The following is a 20358-nucleotide window of genomic DNA, read 5'->3' on the forward strand; positions in this document are numbered from 1 at the left end:
GATTCCATAGAATTCCCCAAGTTCTGCCATGGGTCTCTGCATCTGTTTCAGTCAGTTGCTGGGTGAAGCCTCTCAGATGACAGTTATACTAGGTGCCTTTCTGGAAATCTAGCAGAATATCATGAATAGTGTCAGGGGTGGGCTCTCTCTCTCATGGCATGGGTCTCAAGGTGGGTCACTCATTGGTTGGCCATTCCTTTGATTTCTACTCCATCTTTATCCCCAAACATCTTGTTGGCAGGAGAAATTGTGGGTCTAAGGTTGTGTGGCTGGGTTGGCGTCCCAGTCTCTCCATTTGGAGTCTTTTTCTGTTTGCTGGAGATGGTCTTTTCAGGTTCCATATTCTCCATTGCTAGGAGTCTCAACTAGGGTCACCTCAAAGATTCCTGGAAGTTTCCATTGTCTTAAACTTCCTGGTCATCCTACATATACCCCCCCTACACTTTCATCCTCCCTCTAGCTCCCCTCCCTACCCCTTCCCCCACCCAGTTTTCTCCCTCTATCCATACCCTTGTCTATTCTATTTCTCCTTCTCAGTGAGATTCAAGGGCCTCCCCTTGTTATTTAGCTTCCTTGAGTTCGTAGAGTGCAGTTTGGTTATACTGTACTTCATGGCTAATATCTATTTATAAGTGAGTACATATCATGTTTGGCTCTGGGTTACCTCACTCATGGAAAATATCACGGATGATATCTTCTGGTTCCATCCATTTGCCTGCGAATTTCATGATGTCGCTGTCTTTAAATAGCTGAGTAATATCCTGTTATGTACATCTGCCACATTTTCTTTATCCATTCTTTGGCTGAGGGATGGGTAGGTTGTTTCCAGTTTCTGGCTATTACGAATAAAGCTGCTATGAACATAGTGGAGCAGGTGTCCTTGTGGGATAATGAAACATCTTTTGTGTGTAGACCCAGGAGTTGTATAGCTGGGTTTTGAGGTAGAACTAATCCCAGTTTTCTGAGAAACTCCCAAATTGATTTCCAACGTGGTTGTATAACTTTTTAAGTTCATCAGCAATAGAGGAATGTATCACAGGCTTATCTGCACAAGGAAGCCAAGAGCTTCGTGCTCTGCCAAGATTAGGTCATCAAGGCAACTTCAAAATAGTCCTTGAATGTCTGCATAAGATGATTATAGAAGCCCCGCGCCCCAAGCTGTCAGTCCTATCATAAGGGACAGCTGTATATTTCTGTATGAGAGTCACTGAGTTAGAGTTACTAGAAACTTATCTTCCAGCGACTGGAGTCAGAGACAAATGGTAGTGGGCAATCAGATGGACGCTTAACAAAAGATGGAGTTTCTTTAGCTGTCATACCTTTGACTTGAAACGGGTAGTCTCTTACAGCCATTCCCTTTACCTCTATTTACATAATTCAGCTTTTAATATCAGCAAATGAAAACTGATCCTGTATTTAAATCTTTTAGGAAAGATTTAAAATTTTGCCTTTATCTGTGTGTGGTGTGGTGGTGGTGGTGGTGGTGGTGGTGTGTGTGTATGTGTAGGCAGGTGTCTTGGAAGGCTAGAAAAGTGTCAGGTCACTTGTAGCTAGAGTTACAGATGCTTGTGAGCATCCTGATGTAGATGCTGAAGAATTTCCAGCCCCAAATCTTCTTCTTTTTTTTTTTTTAATTATAATGTGAACCTGGTCTATCTGCCTCCACAGGATAGAAATTGAAATTGATGGTTCCAGATTATCATTTGGGAAGTCTAAAGTAACAGAGGGTACTGCCCATGGGTACCTGGGTGCAGGTCACTTTGCTGAGACCATGTGTATCCTTGGTTTGGGTCCACCCTCATTTTGGGGACTTGTTTTGTGATGTGAGCAGGTTTGGGACCCTAATGCCTACTATCTCTGACTTACAGTCCATGGAGACAACTGCCAGTTTCGTGGCAGAGAGTTCAAATCTGAATTGAGGCTGGAAGGTGAACCTGTGGTTCTGAGGTGCCCCTTGGCACCACACTCCGACATCTCCAGCAGTTCCCACAGCCTTCTGACCTGGAGTAAATTGGACTCTTCTCAGCTGATCCCAAGAGATGAACCAAGGATGTGGGTGAAGGGTAACATACTCTGGATTCTGCCAGCAGTGCAGCAAGACTCTGGTACCTACATTTGCACATTCAGGTAAGGCTCTTTGGGTCTGGGGTAATGTGGACTCAATGTCCAGGCAGAGGCAGAATGGACTCTAAGGTTTTCAGTGACAATTGTACTTTCAAAGTACGTGAAGGGCAATCCACACTATGTTCTCCTTTGTGTCCCTGCAAAACCTCCTGTGCTGTTTAGGAATATATCTATCTCTATCTCTATCTCTATCTCTATCTCTATCTCTATCTCTATCTCTATCTCTCTCTCTCTCTCTCTCTCTCTCTCTCTCTCTCTCTCTATCTCTATCTCTATCTCTATCTCTATCTATGTCTATCTCTTTTCTTCTTCTGTCCACTTGACATAAGCAAGCTTCATCTTGGAAGAAGGAGTCTCAATTGAGAAATTGTCTCCATCAGACCGACTTTAGGCAAATACATGAAACATTTTTCTAGTTAATGATTTATGTAGAAGAGCCTAACTCAGTGTCTTAGTGTTTCATTGGTTTGGAAGAGACCCCATGACCATGTCACTTCTTATAAAAGGAAGAATTTAGTTGGGGCTTACTTACAACATCAGAGGTTTAGTCTGTTATCAGCATGGTGGGCAGCATGGGGTGAACAGGCAGACATGGTGCTGGAGAAGGAGCTGAGAGTTCTACATGGGGATCAACAGGCAACAGGAAGAGAGAGACACTGGGCCTGGCTTAGGCTTTTGAGAACCTTAAATCCACCCATCTGTGACACACTTCCCCCAACAAGGCCACACCTACTTCAACAAGGCTACACGTACAACTAGGCCACAACCACCCCAACAAAGCCACTCCCATCCCAACACAGCCACACTCACTCCAACAGGACCACACCTCCTAATCTCTCCTAAAGTAGTACTACTCTTTAATGACCAGGCATCAAATATATGAGCCTCTGGGGGGCCATTCTTATTCAAACTACCACACCCACTGACGGTGGTGCCATCCCTGGTCAGGAGGTCCTGGGTTGTATAAGAAACTAGGCTGAAAAAGCCCTGTACAACAAGCCAGTATGCAGTGTTCCTTTATGGCTTCTGCTTCAGTTTGTGCCTCTAGCTTCCTGTCATGATGTCATGATGGGTTGTAAGCTGTAAGCTGAAATAGACCCTCTCCATGGTACTTTTAGTCCTGGTGCCACAGTGTGGAAGTGCTTAGCTTGTTTGAGTGGTTCACTTAAAGACAGTCAACACGGTAGGATCCATGTCTTACGTGTGTTATATAACAATTTGTTTTTAAAAGCAGTAGGACATAGATTAGGGAGATACATAGTGCAGCCCCTCTACCTGCCCTGGAACAGCTGCCATGACCGTTCAGTTTCCTTATTTGTGCAATAGCATTTGGATTAGTCGGATGCTCAGACTCCATCTGGTTCTAAAATTCTGCTGGGGATTTCCCATCTATGTCTTGTTTCTCCACCACGCGGAGTTAACAGTGAAAAGCACAAAACAAGTCTCCGTCCTTCTGGGGCTCACGTTATGATGGTGGCCAGATGTTACATATATGCACACAGAACAGATGTGTCTCATGGGGAAAACATCACCAAGAAAAGTAACATCGGGGCAAGAAGCCAGGCCTGAATGCTGTGCCGGCTAACAGGGCTCTGGGGATTTTTCTCTAGCGAGGTGACATTTGAACAGAGACCAAATACACTACAAGGAGGGAGGGAGCTATGATCATGTCCAGACAAGGGGCTGTTCTGGTTGGCTTTCCATCAACCTCCAGAACTCCCTCTTCTTCACAAACCAAAGCTTGTTCTTCGTTAAACTATAGCTATCCATCCATTTCCCTGCCCAGCCCCTGACAACCACCTTCTGTCTCTGTAAATCTGCATCTTGTAGGTGACTCATGCAAGTGTTATAGCCCACATTGGAATCCGCTTCCTTTTCAAGGCTGACTGTTGCTGTCTTGTGGTGCAAACATCCCACATTCTGTTTGTCCATTTGTCCTTCCTTCTGCGATCACACAGGTTTGTCCTGCTGTGTGGCTCTCATTAGGAATGCCAATTTGAGTAACTACATAAGCTTTTGTTGTGTTTCGGCATCACATGGCCATTTATGAATTTCTTTGAATTTCCGCAGCAGCTGCACTGACTTCCATCTCTGCAAGGGTTCTGTTGCTCGCCAGCATTGCCAACACTGGTTGCTTATTTATTTTCACAGTGATGTTCTTACATGTGTGATGTGGCACCTTGTGTCCTTGGTTGTAGCTTTCTGTGTCTTCCTTAGCCGCTTGTGTCTACTTCTTGGAGAAATGGCTACTCCAGTCCTTGCTGGTTTTGAGAACTGCATTGCTTACTGTAGGATTTTTGGACTGTCTTCCCCTAATTAGCTGTACAACTTGGAGACACTTCACCTCACTCCGTGGCTTGCTTAGGCACTCTGTCAGTGGTGTCCTCCTTGTGAACACATTTCCATTTTGGTGAATTCTAAATTATGTCCATTTTTTTTTTCTTTTAGTGTTTCTGTTCCTGGGTTCAGGGAATCACAGATTATTTCAAAGCAATGGAGCTTTCCCCTTCGTCTTCTTCCTATACTCTTACACATTTAACTGCCATGTTTCAGGGCTGACACGGTTTGAGTTAGTTTTTGCCCGCAGTGTCAGGCCAGGGTGTAGGTCTGTTTTTGCATGAGCCCTTTTGCTTTCTCAACACTGTTTGTTGAAAGGATTGTTCTTCAGCGGTGACATGTTCTGCTGAGTCTCCAAGGGTAAAGTTGTTGGCATCATGTTCTTAATAGTTTGAAAGGACTAGGACACACCCTTGGCCTGGCTGGAGAACAACCATCCCTCTCCAGCTGGCTGCCCTGCTCCTAGGCCACTGCTCGTTCCACCCACTGCTGCCTTTAGAGTCCTTCTAGATTTCATTAACTTGTTTATAGAGAAATTGCCTAGCATATTGATACTTAGAAGAACCAGGCAGGGTGACATTCTTAGCAGGAGGGGAGGAAGTCCAGACAATATCATCCCCAGTCCTAGAGACGTGTAAGAAGTGTGCAAATGGGGTTGGAGAGATGGCTCAGTGGTTAAGAACAATGGCTGCTCCTCTAGAGGTCCTGAGTTCAATTCCCAGCAACCACAATCACATGGTGGCTTGAAAGCATCTGTAATGGGATGCAACGCCCTTTTCTGGTGTGTCTGAAGAGAGTGACAGTGTCCTCACAAACACATTCTAGGACAGAGACTGCCCTGCCCTGTTTGTGCTCTTGCTATTGGGAAACCATATGACCTTTCTGTCACTCAGAATAGTCAATAAGTAAATCTTTAAAAAAAGAGAGAGAGAAAGAGAGAAAAGAAACATGCGTGCACTGGGAAGATGGCTCAGTGGTTAAAAGATTATGCTGCTCTTGCTGAGGAAGCAGGCACGTGCTCTCTCCTGTACCGGGGAATAGGAACGTCTGCTGTGCAGCAGGCATAAAGCTGCTTTCCTCCCAGGCTTCCCAAGTGACTTTCTCTGAGGAGCCTTACCAGGAAAACACAGTAGAAAATCAAGCATGCAAACAAACACCACAACGAGGCCTCCATCTTGGAAAGGAAAGATGGGGATCTTAGCCCCTCCCTTTTGTATCCTGACACTCCAGTTTGCGTTTCTTCCCTGTACAGAAGTTTGCTGGGGGTGAGATGGGCTAACCACAGCATGGGAAATATTTGGTGTGGGGAGGGTCATGGGCTGTGATCAATATGAGCACTGAGCCCTTTCAGAGCTCTTCCAGGAGGAGTGCCAATGTTAGGAGAGGTGAACAGGGGCACACTGGACCATCCAGACACTGCCCCACCTGGGGATCCATACCATAAACAACCACCAAAAACCAGGCACCATTGTGGATGCCAACAAAAGCTTGCTGACTAGGAGCCTGATATAGCTGTCTCCTGTGAGGCTTTGCCAGTGCCCAATACAGAAGTGGATGCTCACAGCCATCCATTGGACTGAACACAGGGTCCCCAATGAAAGGACCCAAGGAGCTGAAGGGGTTTGCAGCCCCATAGGAGGAACAACAATGTGAGCTAACCAGCACCCTCAGAGCTCCCTAAGACTAAACCACCAGTCTAAGAAAACACACGGTGAAACCCATAGCTCTAGCTGCATATGTAGCAGAGGATGGCTTAGTCGGTCATTAATGGGAGGAAAGGCCGTTGGTCCTTTGAAGGTTCTATGCCCCAGTATAGGGGAATGCCAGGGCCAGGAAGTGGGAGTGGGTAGGTTGGTAAGCAGGGCGAGAGGGAAGGGGATAGGGAGTTTTAGGAGGGGAAACTAGGAAAGGGGATAACATTTGAAATGTAAATAAAGAAAATATCTAATTAAAAAAAAAGAATTTTAGCTGATGCTCTTATTTTTGTTGGGAAATGGATTCTGAGATTGAGGGGCATTCTTTGCCCCAGGGGAAGTGCTTGCCTTCTCTTCCGACTGCGTAATGCTGGGCTTCAGCTGGAGTGGAAATCTGCAGTGACAGCTAAGACATACTTAGGCATTCACAGTTCCAGGACACGAGGCTGCCCTGCCCTGTTCGTGCTCTTGCTATTGGGAAGTCACACGGCCTTTCTGTCACTCAGAGTAGTCAAGATAATACTGCCAGAACAAGCAGTCCCCAGATCTCAGTGTTTTCTCCAAGGGGAACTACCAGATCAATAATGTGAACAAGCTTGGGGTTCTTGGTAGGTCTGGCAGGCATGGTTTCTAGAAACTTCTGGTTTATGGGATTTCTAAGAGCCTTTGATGTTTTTGTTTTTCTCTTACGAGCTCCAGAGACTTAGGTTACTCCGATCTGTACTTAATTTACTTTAGTTGTAAACACTGGCCTAACCAGTGCCATCCTGTAGCTTTGTTACTAGACAGGAGATCAGTTTGCTGTTAAGCGGGTACTGAAAGCACTCTTCAGTCTTCTCATTTTCATCTCATTGGTTTATTTGACCGTTTTATATGCTTATTCACTGGATTTAGGTTATTTTTCATTCCCCATCACAGTCTTTTATCCTCTTCCAACTCTGGGGTCTTTTTGTGTACATGACACATCACATTTAATCACGGGTGCTTGAAGGAGTGGGCTGTGACTTACTAATGCCTCGTTACCCAGGACCTGCCTACAGTGAGTGCCTCACTTCAGTGAGGAGTGGGCCTCAGATGACCCTCCCCGTGCATTATGTAATGGAAGCCAGCCCAGTCTTATGCAGGTAACCATGGCCGCTCTGAATTCATGAGTACAGCCACCATGTCATGTCCAGAAGATGCTGTTTCACAGCATTTCCCCCTACAGCTGGGTCGTACATTGTTTCTGCTCTCTGAGTCTCTGAGTAGGTGATATGAGTGTCCCATGTAGGGCTAAGCACTCCAGAGTCATTTGTTCTTTACGTTTGTACCACCATGAGTCTCTCTGTATTGCCAGCCACTGAAAACAGAGGCTCCTCTGGTGAAGGCTGAGAGCAGCTTTCATCGATGGGTATAACACAAATATTTAATTTAGAAGGCGGGTCAACCCCATGTCCATTTAACAAAACAATAGCAGTAAGTTTTCACTTAGGAGCTATGACCTCTCTAGCCTTGCAGAGCAAGTGTACAGAAGCACGCACAGGTTTCTTTCTGAGGAGGAAGCCTCAGATCTACCCAGAGAGCCATTGGTTACCTCTGTTAGAGCCATGCCATTACTCCACCAGGAAGCTGCAGCTCACAAGGTCCACATCTTTGGATGTATATATTGTTAGGCTTTAAAAATTATTTTTTGGAAGTAATTTTTACACCTTTTTTACAATTGATTCTGATGGTCTCTCTCAGTTGGTGTGTTATTTATCATCGGTAGCTATTCATCTTAGGGTCTTAGCTAATCGAATTATATTTTTCTTATTTTGTTTCATTTTCATTTGTTTTGAATGCTGCAGTTAAATGCAGAGCCTCATCTAGGCAGAACATATGACTAACCTGCCAGCTCCTTGTTTTTCTATTTTAAACATTCAATTTTATTAATCTCTTCTATCCCTTCATCCATTTTCCCTCACATTTCCAGCGCTACACACACACACACACACACACACACATTTACCTCTGGCCTTTTCTCAGTTCTAAGGACAACAGTTGGTGTGTTCAAGTCTTCCTCGAACACTTAATAGCATCATAGTCCTAGAATCATGGGCAGTCTAAAAAACAATCAAAGTATCTTTCCAAATTTGTTGTTTTCTCCAAAATCTTGCTATATAGTTTTGTTCATGTTTTTTTTTTAATTTAAATTAAAAAAAATTTTTTTTTTTAAGAGTCCAAACACAAAGTTCTCAGCAGTCTTCTGAAACTAGAAATCAGTTGGTAAAGCATTCTTAGGGGGACTCTCAGTGCCCCGGGCTCGGGAATGAAGCTTCTGCAGTGGTCCTTCATGAAAGGCACAGGGCACACAGCTTGTAGATAGCAGTCAGGCAGGATGATTTTGTATCACAAGAAGTTAAAACAAGCAGGAGGTAAGCCACACTCATCAAGGCAGGGCAGACTGGGTGTGACGGGGGCAGGAAGCTGTTCTTACGTTCATTTGGTTTTGTATTTCTGTCTTTCCAATCATTGCCATTTTCCTTTTTCTTAACAAACAATTAGAAACGCATCCCACTGTGAGCAAATGTCGGTGGAACTCAAGGTCTTTAAGAATACTGAAGCATCTCTGCCTCATGTCTCCTACTTGCAAATCTCAGCTCTCTCCACCACCGGGTTACTAGTGTGCCCTGACCTGAAAGAATTCATCTCCAGCAACGCTGATGGAAAGATACAGTGGTATAAGGTAAGGCTTTCGAAACGCGTATGCCACAAAAATATGTCTCAATGGTTATAGAACACATATGTAAAAATCTGATTGAAGACAATATATTTGTGTAGATACACAGATAATTATGTATTTAGAAATATAAGATTAATTAAAGTGGCCATGATCAGATTAGTATTATATGGTTTGGATGAGGGTCATGCAGGCAGAGTGTGAAATGATTTCAGAGTCAATAGCTGCTAAAGAGCTTTTTGAGTGTCACTTGCCTAAAAATAACTAGGAAAACCCGCTCAAAACAACCCTGTTTATTTTCTACAAAAATTTTATATCCATGTTTAAAATATCTTTTTTATTTTTAAAGCACAAGGCAACTTTTGGGTTGCAGGAATAAATACTCTTACAGTTTCTACTTTGTGTCCTTAAGAAAAGGAGCAACTATTTTATGGCTTCTCTGTGAGGTCATTGCTTTTTTAGGAGACATTGTTGTTTACAGCACAGGCTGCAAATTATAGCCTAGAGCTATCATCTGTCTCAGTGTAACTCATCAAGTATGGAGAGTTTTCAGGTTTTAAATGCTTGAAAAAAAATGAAAAGAATACTCTAGAGCATGTGACCATTGACTAAGGCTCAGACTTCAATGTCCATAAGCACATTTGCATGGGGGCTTCCGTTACGGATTTTCTTTGTCTGTTCCATTGTGTAGTAAGACAGAGACCATGTGGTCTATGAGGGCAATAAACTATGTCCTATCTGGCTCTTATCTGAAAGGACTTGCCCACCCCTGATGCAGACCATAGAGATGCTGAGAAGGCTTGTATTCCTTTAGTCATTGCTAAGAGTTCGTCCTTTAATCAATAGGTCAATCAGCTGACCGTCAGTATTAACATCAAGATGCACACACACACATGCACACGCACACATGTACGTGCACATATTTATATACACCATAGCAATGCAATGCTGGAAACGTTAAAATGCCTTCCTGAAAGTAGTTTGTGCCTATGGATAAGCCTGGTGAGCCACAGAGAGCCTTCTCTTGGTTTAGAAAGAGCAGGCAGAGGACACATGCAGAACTCCCCTACAGAGCATAAAACATAGATCTGGAAACAAAGTGTCTGGGTTCCAAACCTTCTTTCTTTTAGTTTGTTGCATTTGCTTCCTGTCTTGTATCTGTTGCTGCTGTGAGCAGGATGTCCGGCTTCCTGGAACTGTTTTGAAGGCTAGGGATGGAGTACTGTGCATGCAGCCCCTGCACCATGCTTGCATCTGCACCATGCTTAATCAATGGGGCTGGCATGGGATGTTAACAGTAGCCGCTCCTCCCACAGTCCCCCTGAGCATTGCTAAGTACTTACTATGCTCTCCCTGTTCTAACCTCAGAGGCAGGGGCTGTTCACATCTCCCCTTTCCAGATGACAGGCACAGAAGAAACTGACTCAAAGTCTACGTTTATAGAGCAACTGTCATATTGTGCCCTGTGTTCATATTTGTCTACTCAGGCTAGGAGCTGTGAGATTCCCCCCTTTAATTAAGTATATTTTGAGGAAGGGCCACGGCAGTCTCTGAAAGCCTTGATCTCTGATCACATTTTTTTCTTTTAAAGATTTATTTATTATATGTAAGTACACTGTAGCTGTCTTCAGACATACCAGAAGAAGGCATCCGATCTCATTACAGATGATTGTGAGCCACCATGTGGTTGCTGGGATTTGAACTCGGGACCTCTGGAAGAGCAGACAGTGCTCTTAACCACTGAGCCATCTCTCTGGCCTTTGATCACATTTTATCTCCTCCACTCCCTCTCTCCTTTCCACCTAATCCCTCCTTCCCAACCAACCCCTCCTTCCCACCCCTCCCTTCTCCCCACCCCTTACTCCTCCTTTCTACCCCTCCCCCTTCCCCCCAATCCCTCCTCTCCACCCTCCCTCCTTTCCACCCCTTCCTCCTTTCCTCTTTTCTTCCTCATCACCCCTTCCCCCACTGTTGACAGGGTTTCTCTATGTAGTTCAGTCTGGCCTCAAGCTCACAATCCTCCTGTCTCAGCTTCTCAAGTGCTGAGATTACAGGTACAAAATACCATGCGCAGGATTTTCTTGTACTGAGGCTATGGAACACTCAAGATGTTTTTACCTGGCCTACTTCTTCCATTTTCCCTGAAGGCCTTGCTCCCAAGGGCTCCGTTTTGTCAAGAACCTCTAGAACTCTATGTCTTTATGAGAAGATGGACCCCATCTCTCCTATTTTTCTACTTACAAAATTTCCTTTCCTGTAGTAAGTCTTAAATTGAAATAATTTTTTTTAATTTTTAATATTTTTATTACATATTTTCCTCAGTTACATTTCCAATGCTATCCCAAAAGTCCCCCATAGCGCCCCCCACTTCCCTACCCACCCATTCCCATTCTTTTGGCCCTGGCATTCCCCTATATTGGGGCATATAAAGTTTGCAAGTCCAATGGGCCTCTCTTTCCAGTGATGGCCGACTAGGCCATCTTTCGATACATATGCAGCTAGAGACAAGAGCTCCAGGGTTCTGGTTAGTACATCCTGTTGTTCCAACAATAGGGTTGCAGATCCCTTTAGCTCCTTGGGTACTTTCTCTAGCTTCTCCATTGGGAGCCCTGTGATACATCCAATAGCTGACTGTGAACATCCACTCCTGTGTTTGCTAGTCCCCGGCATCATCTCACAAGAGACAGCTATATTTGGGTCCTTTCAGCAAAATCTTGCTAGTGTATGCAATGGTGTCAGCGTTTAGAAGCTGCTTATGGGATGGATCCCTGGATACGGCAGTCTCTAAATGGTCCATCCTTTCATCACAGCTATGAACTTTGTCTCTGTAACTCCTTCCCTGGGTGTTTTGTTCCCAATTCTAAGAAGGGGCACAGTGTCCACACTTTGGTCTTCATTCTTCTTGAGTTTCATGCGTTTAGCAAATTGTATCTTATATCTTGGGTATCCTAAGTTTTGGGCTAATATCCACTTATCAGTGAATACATATTATGTGAGTTCTTTTGTGATTGTGTTACTTCACTCAAGATGATGCCCTCCAGGTCCATCCATTTGGCTAGGAATTTCATAAATTCATTCTTTTTAATAGCTGAGTAGTACTCCATTGTGTAAATGTACCATAATTTCTGTATCCATTCCTCTGTTGAGGGACATCTGGGTTATTTCCACCTTCTGGCTATTATAAATAGGGCTGCTATGAACAAAGTGGAGCATGTGTCCTTTTTACCGGTTGGGACATCTTCTGGATATATGCCCAGGAGAGGTATTGCTGGATCCTCCGGTAGTACTATGTCCAATTTTCTGAGGAACCGCCAGACTGATTTCCAGAGTGGTTGTACAAGCTTGCAATCCCACCAATAATGGAGGAGTGTTCCTCTTTCTCCACATCCTCGCCAGCATCTGCTGTCACCTGAATTTTTGATCTTAGCCATTCTGACTGGTGTGAGGTGGAATCTCAGGGTTGTTTTGATTTGCATTTCCCTGATGATTAAGGATGTTGAACATTTTTTCAGGTGCTTCTCTGCCATTCGGTATTCCTCAGGTGAGAATTCTTTGTTCAGTTCTGAGCCCCATTTTTTAATGGGGTTATTTGACTTTCTGGAGTCCACCTTCTTGAGTTCCTTATATATATTGGATATTAGTCCCTTATCTGATTTAGGATAGGTGAAGATCCTTTCCCAATCTGTTGGTGGTTTTTTTGTCTTATTGATGGTGTCTTTAGCCTTGCAGAAGCTTTGCAGTTTCATGAGGTCCCACTTGTCAATTCTCGATCTTACAGCACAAGCCATTACTGTTCTATTCAAGAATTTTTCCCCTGTGCCCATATCTTCAAGGCTTTTCCCCACTTTCTCCTCTATAAGTTTCAGTGTCTCTGGTTTTATGTGAAGTTCCTTGATCCACTTAGACTTGACCTTAGTACAAGGAGATAGGAATGGATCGATTCGCATTCTTCTACATGTTAACAACCAGTTGTGCCAGCACCATTTGTTGAAAATGCTGTCTTTCTTCCACTGGATGTTTTTAGCTCCCTTGTCGAAGATCAAGTGACCGTAGGTGTGTGGGTTCATTTCTGGGTCTTCAATTCTATTCCATTGGTCTATTTGTCTGTCACTATACCAGTACCATGCAGTTTTTATCACAATTGCTCTGTAGTAAAGCTTTAGGTCCGGCATGGTGATTCCACCAGAGGTTCTTTTATCCTTGAGAAGAGTTTTTGCTATCCTAGGTTTTTTGTTATTCCAGATGAATTTGCAGATTGCACTTTCTAATTCGTTGAAGAATTGATTTGGAATTTTGATGGGGATTGCATTGAATCTGTAGATTGCTTTTGACAAGATAGCCATTTTTACAATGTTGATCCTGCCAATCTATGAGCATGGGAGATCTTTCCATCTTCTGAGATCTTCTAGAATTTCTTTCTTCAGAGACTTGAAGTTTTTATTATACAGATCTTTCACTTCCTTAGTTAGAGTCACGCCAAGATATTTTATATTATTTGTGACTATTGAGAAGGGTGTTGTTCCCCTAATTTCTTTCTCAGCCTGTTTATTCTTTGTGTAGAGAAAGTCCATTGATTTGTTTGAGTTAATTTTATATCCAGCTACTTCACCGAAGCTGTTTATCAGGCTTAGGAGTTCTCTGGTGGAATTTTTAGGGTCACTTATATATACTATCATATCATCTGCAAAAAGTGATATTTTGACTTCATCTTTTCCAATTTGTATCCCTTTGATCTCCTTTTGTTGTCGAATTGCTCTGGCTAGGACTTCAAGTACAATGTTGAATAGGTATGGAGAAAGTGGACAGCCTTGTCTAGTCCCTGATTTTAGAGGGATTGCTTCAAGCTTCTCACCATTTACTTTGATGTTGGCTACTGGTTTGCTGTAGATTGCTTTTATCATGTTTAGGTATGGGCCTTGAATTCCTGATCTTTCCAAGACTTTTATCATGAATGGGTGTTGGATCTTGTCAAATGCTTTTTCCGCATCTAACGAGATGACATGTGGTTTTTGTCTTTGAGTTTGTTTATATACTGGATTACGTTGATGGATTTCCGTATATTGAACCATCCCTGCATCCCTGGGATGAAACCTACTTGGTCAGGATGGATGATTGTTTTGATGTGTTCTTGGATTCGGTTAGCAAGAACTTTATTGAGGATTTTTGCATCAATATTCATAAGGGATATTGGTCTAAAGTTTTCTATCTTTGTTGGGTCTTTTTGTGGTTTAGGTATCAGAGTAATTGTGGCTTCATAGAATGAGTTGGGTAGAGTACCTTCTGTTTCTATTTTGTGGAATAGTTTGTGAAGAACTGGGATTAGATCTTCTTTGAAGGTCTGATAGAACTCTGCACTAAACCCATCTGGTCCTGGGCTTTTTTTAGTTGGGAGACTATTAATGACTGCTTCTATTTCTTTGGGGGATATAGGGCTGTTTAGATCATTAACCTGATCTTGATTCAACTTTGGTACCTGGTATCTGTCTAGGAACTTCTCCATTTCATCCAGGTTCTCCAGTTTTGTTGAGTATAGCCTTTGGTAGAAGGATCTGATGGTGTTTTAGATGTCTTCAGGATCTGTTGTTATGTCTCCTTTTTCATTTCTGATTTTGTTAATTAGGATGCTTTCCCTGTGCCCTCTAGTGAGTCTGGCTAAGGGTTTATCTATCTTGTTGATTTTCTCAAAGAACCAGCTCCTTGATTGGTTGATTCTTTGAATAGTTCTTCTTGTTGATTTCTACTTGGTTGATTTCGCCCCTGAGTTTGATTATTTCCTGCCGTCTACTCCTCTTGGGTGAATTTGCTTCCTTTTGTTCTAGTGCTTTTAGGTATGTTGTCAAGCTGCTAATGTGTGCTCTCTCTAGTTTCCTTTTGGAGACACTCAGAGCTATGAGTTTTCCTCTTAGAAATGCTTTCATTGCGTCCCATAAGTTTGGGTATGTTGTGGCTTCATTTTCATTGAACTCTAAAAAGTCCTTGATTTCTTTCTTTATTCCTTCCTTGACCAAGGTATCATTGAGAAGAGTGTTGTTCAGTTTCCACGTGAAGGTTGGCTTTCTATTATTTATTTTGTTATTGAAGATCAGCCTTAGTCCATGGTGATCTGATAGGATGCATGGGACAATTTCAATATTTTTGTATCTGTTGAGGCCTGTTTTGTGACCAATTATGTGGTCAATTTTGGAGAAGGTACCATGAGGTGCTGAGAAGAAGGTATATCCTTTTGTTTTAGGATAGAATGTTCTGTAGATATCTGCCAGATCCATTTGATTCATAATTTCTGTTAGTTTCACTGTGTCCCTGTTTAGTTTCTGTTTCCATGATCTGTCCATTGGTGAAAGTGGTGTGTTGAAGTCTCCCACTATTATTGTATGAGGTGCAATGTGTGTTTTGAGATTTACTAAAGTTTCTTTAATGAATGTGGCTGCCTTTGTATTTGGAGCATAGATATTCAGGATTGATAGTTCCTCTTGGAGGATTTTACCTTTGATGAGTATGAAGTGTCCCTCCCTGTCTTTTTTAATGACTTTGGGTTGGAAGTCAATCTTATCAGATATTAGAATGGCTACTCCAGCTTGTTTCTTCATACCATTTGCTTGGAAAATTGTTTTCCAGCCTTTCATTCTGAGGTAGTGTCTATCTTTTTCTCTGAGATGAGTTTCCTGTAAGCAGCAAAATGTTGGGTCTTGTTTGTGTAGCCAGTTTGTTAGTCTATGTCTTTTTATCAGGGAGTTGAGTCCATTGATATTAAGAGATATTAAGGAAAAGTAATTGTTGTTTCCTGTTATTTTTGTTGTTAAAGTTGGTATTCTGTTCTTGTGGCTGTCTTCTTTTAGGTTTGTTGAGGGATTACCTTCTTGTTGTTTCTAGGGCGTGGTTCCTGTCCTTGTACTGGTTTTTTTCTGTTATTATCCTTTGAAGGGCTGGATTCGTGGAGAGATAATATGTGAATTTGGTTTTGTCGTGGAATACTTTGGTTTCTCCATCTATGTTAATTGAGAGTTTGGCTGGGTATAGTAGCCTGGGCTGGAGTTTGTGTTCTTTTAGTGTCTGTATAACATCCATCCAGGATCTTCTGGCTTTCATAGTCTCTGGTGAGAAATCTGGTGTAATTCTGATAGGCTTGCCTTTATATGTTACTTGGCCTTTTTCTCTTACTGCTTTTAGTATTCTATCTTTATTTAGAGCATTTGTTGTTCTGATTATTATGTGTCGGAAGGTATTTCTTTTCTGGTCCAGTCTATTTGGAGTTCTGTAGGCTTCTTGTATGTTCATGGGCATCTCTTTCTTTAGATTTGGGAAGTTTTCTTCTATAATTTTGTTGAAGATGTTTGCTGGTCCTTTGAGTTGAAAATCTTCATTCTCATCTACTCCTATTATCTGTAGGTTTGGTCTTCTCATTGTGTCCTGTATTTCTTGGATGTTTTGAGTTAGGATATTTTTGCATTTTACATTTTCCTTTATTGTTGTGCCGATGTTCTCTATGGAATCTTCTGCACCTGAGATTCTCTCTTCCATCTCTTGTATTCTGTTGCTGATGCTCGTATCTATGGTTCCAGATTTCTTTCCTAGGGTTTCTATCTCCAGTGTTGCCTCATTTTGGGTTTTCTTTATTGTGTCTACTTCCCTTTTTAGGTCTAGTATGGTTTTGTTCATTTCCATCATCTGTTTTGATGTGTTTTCCTGTTTTTCTGTAAGAACTTCTACCTGTTTGATTATGTTATCCTGTTTTTCTTTAAGGATTTGTAACTCTTTAGCGGTGTTCTCCTGCAATTCTTTAAGGGATTTTTGTGCTTCCTCTTTACTGTCTTCTACCTGTTTACCAGTGTTCCTTTGTATTTCTTTAAGTGTGTTATTAAAGTCCTTCTTGAAGTCCTCTACCATCATCATGAGATATGCTTTTAGATCCGTGTCTAGCTTTTCCGGTGTGTTGGGGTGCCCTGGACTGGGGGAAGTGGGAGTGTTGGGTTCTGATGATGGTGAGTGGTCTTGGTTTCTGTTAGTAAGATTATTACGTTTACCTTTCGCCATCTGGTAATCTCTGGGGTTAGTTGTTGTCGTTGTCACTGTTTAAAGATTGGAGCAGAAGCTGTGTTCCACTCACCAGTAGTCTCAAAATCCTGTGGCGGGGGTCGTGGGTAGCTGGCGGGTGTCAGCCGACCCTGCGCTCTAGCTACCCCAGTGCTGGTCCTGCCAGAAGAGGCTTGTGGCCCTACTCAGGCCGGATTTCTGCCTCTCCAACCAAAGCAGTCTCAGGTCCCGCATGATTGGACTGGAGCAGAAGCTGTGTTCCACTCACCAGCAGTCTCAAAATCCTGTGGCGGGGGTCGTGGGTAGCTGGCGGGTGTCAGCCGACCCTGTGCTCTAGCTACCCCGGTGCTGGTCCGGCCGGAAGTGTGAAATAATTTTTAAATAAATTCCTCCAACATGGTCTCTTCCAGCCCTAGTTTTTCTTGTCTTCCTGGCTGTTTAGTAGTGAATTTTCTTTCTTTTTTTTTTTTTTTTTTTTAATATTTTTATTACATAATTTCCTCAATTACATTTCCAATACTATCCCAAAAGTCCCCCATAGCGCCCCCCACTTCCCTACCCACCCATTCCCATTCTTTTGGCCCTGGCATTCCCCTATATTGGGGCATATAAAGTTTGCAAGTCCAATGGGCCTCTCTTTCCATTGATGGCCGACTAGGCCATCTTTCGATACATATGCAGCTAGAGACAAGAGCTCCAGGGTTCCGGTTAGTACATCATGTTGTTCCAACAATAGGGTTGCAGATCCCTTTAGCTCCTTGGGTACTTTCTCTAGCTTCTCCATTGGGAGCCCTGTGATACATCCAATAGCTGACTGTGAACATCCACTCCTGTGTTTGCTAGGCCCCGGCATCGTCTCACAAGAGACAGCTATATTTGGGTCCTTTCAGCAAGATCTTGCTAGTGTATGCAATGGTGTCAGCGTTTAGAAGCTGATTATGGGACGGATCCCTGGATACAGCAGTCTCTAAATGGTCCATCCTTTCATCACAGCTACGAACTTTGTCTCTGTAGCTCCTTCCCTGGGTGTTTTGTTCCCAATTCTAAGAAGGTGCACAGTGTCCACACTTTGGTCTTCATTCTTCTTGAGTTTCATGCGTTTAGCAAATTGTATCTTATATCTTGGGTATCCTAAGTTTTGGGCTAATATCCACTTATCAATGAATACATATTGTGTGAGTTCTTTTGTGATTGTGTTACTTCACTCAAGATGATGCCCTCCAGGTCCATCCATTTGGCTAGGAATTTCATAAATTCATTCTTTTTAATAGCTGAGTAGTACTCCATTGTGTAAATGTACCATAATTTCTGTATCCATTCCTCTGTTGAGGGACATCTGGGTTCTTTCCAGCTTCTGGCTATTATAAATAGGGCTGCTATGAACATAGTGGAGCATGTGTCCTTTTTACCGGTTGGGACATCTTCTGGATATATGCCCAGGAGAGGTATTGCTGGATCCTCCGGTAGTACTATGTCCAATTTTCTGAGGAACCGCCAGACTGATTTCCAGAGTGGTTGTACAAGCTTGCAATCCCACCAACAATGGAGGAGTGTTCCTCTTTCTCCACATCCTCGCCAGCATCTGCTGTCACCTGAATTTTTGATCTTAGCCATTCTGACTGGTGTGAGGTGGAATCTCAGGGTTGTTTTGATTTGCATTTCCCTGATGATTAAGGATGTTGAACATTTTTTCAGGTGCTTCTCTGCCATTCGGTATTCCTCAGGTGAGAATTCTTTGTTCAGTTCTGAGCCCCATTTTTTAATGGGGTTATTTGACTTTCTGGAGTCCACCTTCTTGAGTTCTTTATATATATTGGATATTAGTCCCTTATCTGATTTAGGATAGGTGAAGATCCTTTCCCAATCTGTTGGTGGTTTTTTTGTCTTATTGATGGTGTCTTTAGCCTTGCAGAAGCTTTGTAGTTTCATGAGGTCCCACTTGTCAATTCTCGATCTTACAGCACAAGCCATTACTGTTCTATTCAGGAATTTTTCCCCTGTGCCCATATCTTCAAGGCTTTTCCCCACTTTCTCCTCTATAAGTTTCAGTGTCTCTGGTTTTATGTGAAGTTCCTTGATCCACTTAGACTTGACCTTAGTACAAGGAGATAGGAATGGATCGATTCCCATTCTTCTACATGGTAACAACCAGTTGTGCCAGCACCATTTGTTGAAAATGCTGTCTTTCTTCCACTGGATGTTTTTAGCTCCCTTGTCGAAGATCAAGTGACCATAGGTGTGTGGGTTCATTTCTGGGTCTTCAATTCTGTTCCATTGGTCTATTTGTCTGTCACTATACCAGTACCATGCAGTTTTTATCACAATTGCTCTGTAGTAGAGCTTTAGGTCCGGCATGGTGATTCCACCAGAGGTTCTTTTATCCTTGAGAAGAGTTTTTGCTATCCTAGGTTTTTTGTTATTCCAGATGAATTTGCAGATTGCACTTTCTAATTCGTTGAAGAATTGATTTGGAATTTTGATGGGGATTGCATTGAATCTGTAGATTGCTTTTGGCAAGATAGCCATTTTTACAATGTTGATCCTGCCAATCCATGAGCATGGGAGATCTTTCCATCTTCTGAGATCTTCTAGAATTTCTTTCTTCAGAGACTTGAAGTTTTTATTATACAGATCTTTCACTTCCTTAGTTAGAGTCACACCAAGATATTTTATATTATTTGTGACTATTGAGAAGGGTGTTGTTTCCCTAATTTCTTTCTCAGCCTGTTTATTCTTTGTGTAGAGAAAGTCCATTGATTTGTTTGAGTTAATTTTATATCCAGCTACTTCACCGAAGCTGTTTATCAGGCTTAGGAGTTCTCTGGTGGAATTTTTAGGGTCACTTATATATACTATCATATCATCTGCAAAAAGTGATATTTTGACTTCATCTTTTCCAATTTGTATCCCTTTGATCTCCTTTTGTTGTCGAATTGCTCTGGCTAGGACTTCAAGTACAATGTTGAATAGGTATGGAGAAAGTGGACAGCCTTGTCTAGTCCCTGATTTTAGAGGGATTGCTTCAAGCTTCTCACCATTTACTTTGATGTTGGCTACTGGTTTGCTGTAGATTGCTTTTATCATGTTTAGGTATGGGCCTTGAATTCCTGATCTTTCCAAGACTTTTATCATGAATGGGTGTTGGATCTTGTCAAATGCTTTTTCCGCATCTAAGGAGATGACCATGTGGTTTTTGTCTTTGAGTTTGTTTATATACTGGATTACGTTGATGGATTTCCGTATATTGAACCATCCCTGCATCCCTGGGATGAAACCTACTTGGTCAGGATGGATGATTGTTTTGATGTGTTCTTGGATTCGGTTAGCAAGAACTTTATTGAGGATTTTTGCATCAATATTCATAAGGGATATCGGTCTGAAGTTTTCTATCTTTGTTGGGTCTTTTTGTGGTTTAGGTATCAGAGTAATTGTGGCTTCATAGAATGAGTTGGGTAGAGTACCTTCTGTTTCTAT

General features: G+C 42.5%; 1 protein-coding gene across 1 annotated transcript in view; it reads left to right on the forward strand.

Annotated features, from left to right (window-relative positions):
- The first annotated feature begins 1932 nt into the window (after positions 1 to 1932).
- The window catches only part of Il1r2 (interleukin 1 receptor type 2), a 35915-nt gene continuing 17489 nt past the window's right edge, over positions 1933 to 20358 (forward strand). Inside the window, exons 1-2 of the mRNA XM_021172924.3 lie at positions 1933 to 2127; positions 8679 to 8859. Of these exons, the coding sequence (XP_021028583.2) occupies positions 2051 to 2127; positions 8679 to 8859 (258 nt within the window). The 5' untranslated portion in view covers positions 1933 to 2050. The remainder of the gene's footprint in view (positions 2128 to 8678; positions 8860 to 20358) is intronic.

Source organism: Mus caroli, unplaced genomic scaffold (assembly GCF_978045245.1).
Source record: "Mus caroli unplaced genomic scaffold, Mus_caroli_1 scaffold_1, whole genome shotgun sequence".
Lineage (NCBI taxonomy): Eukaryota > Metazoa > Chordata > Mammalia > Rodentia > Muridae > Mus > Mus caroli.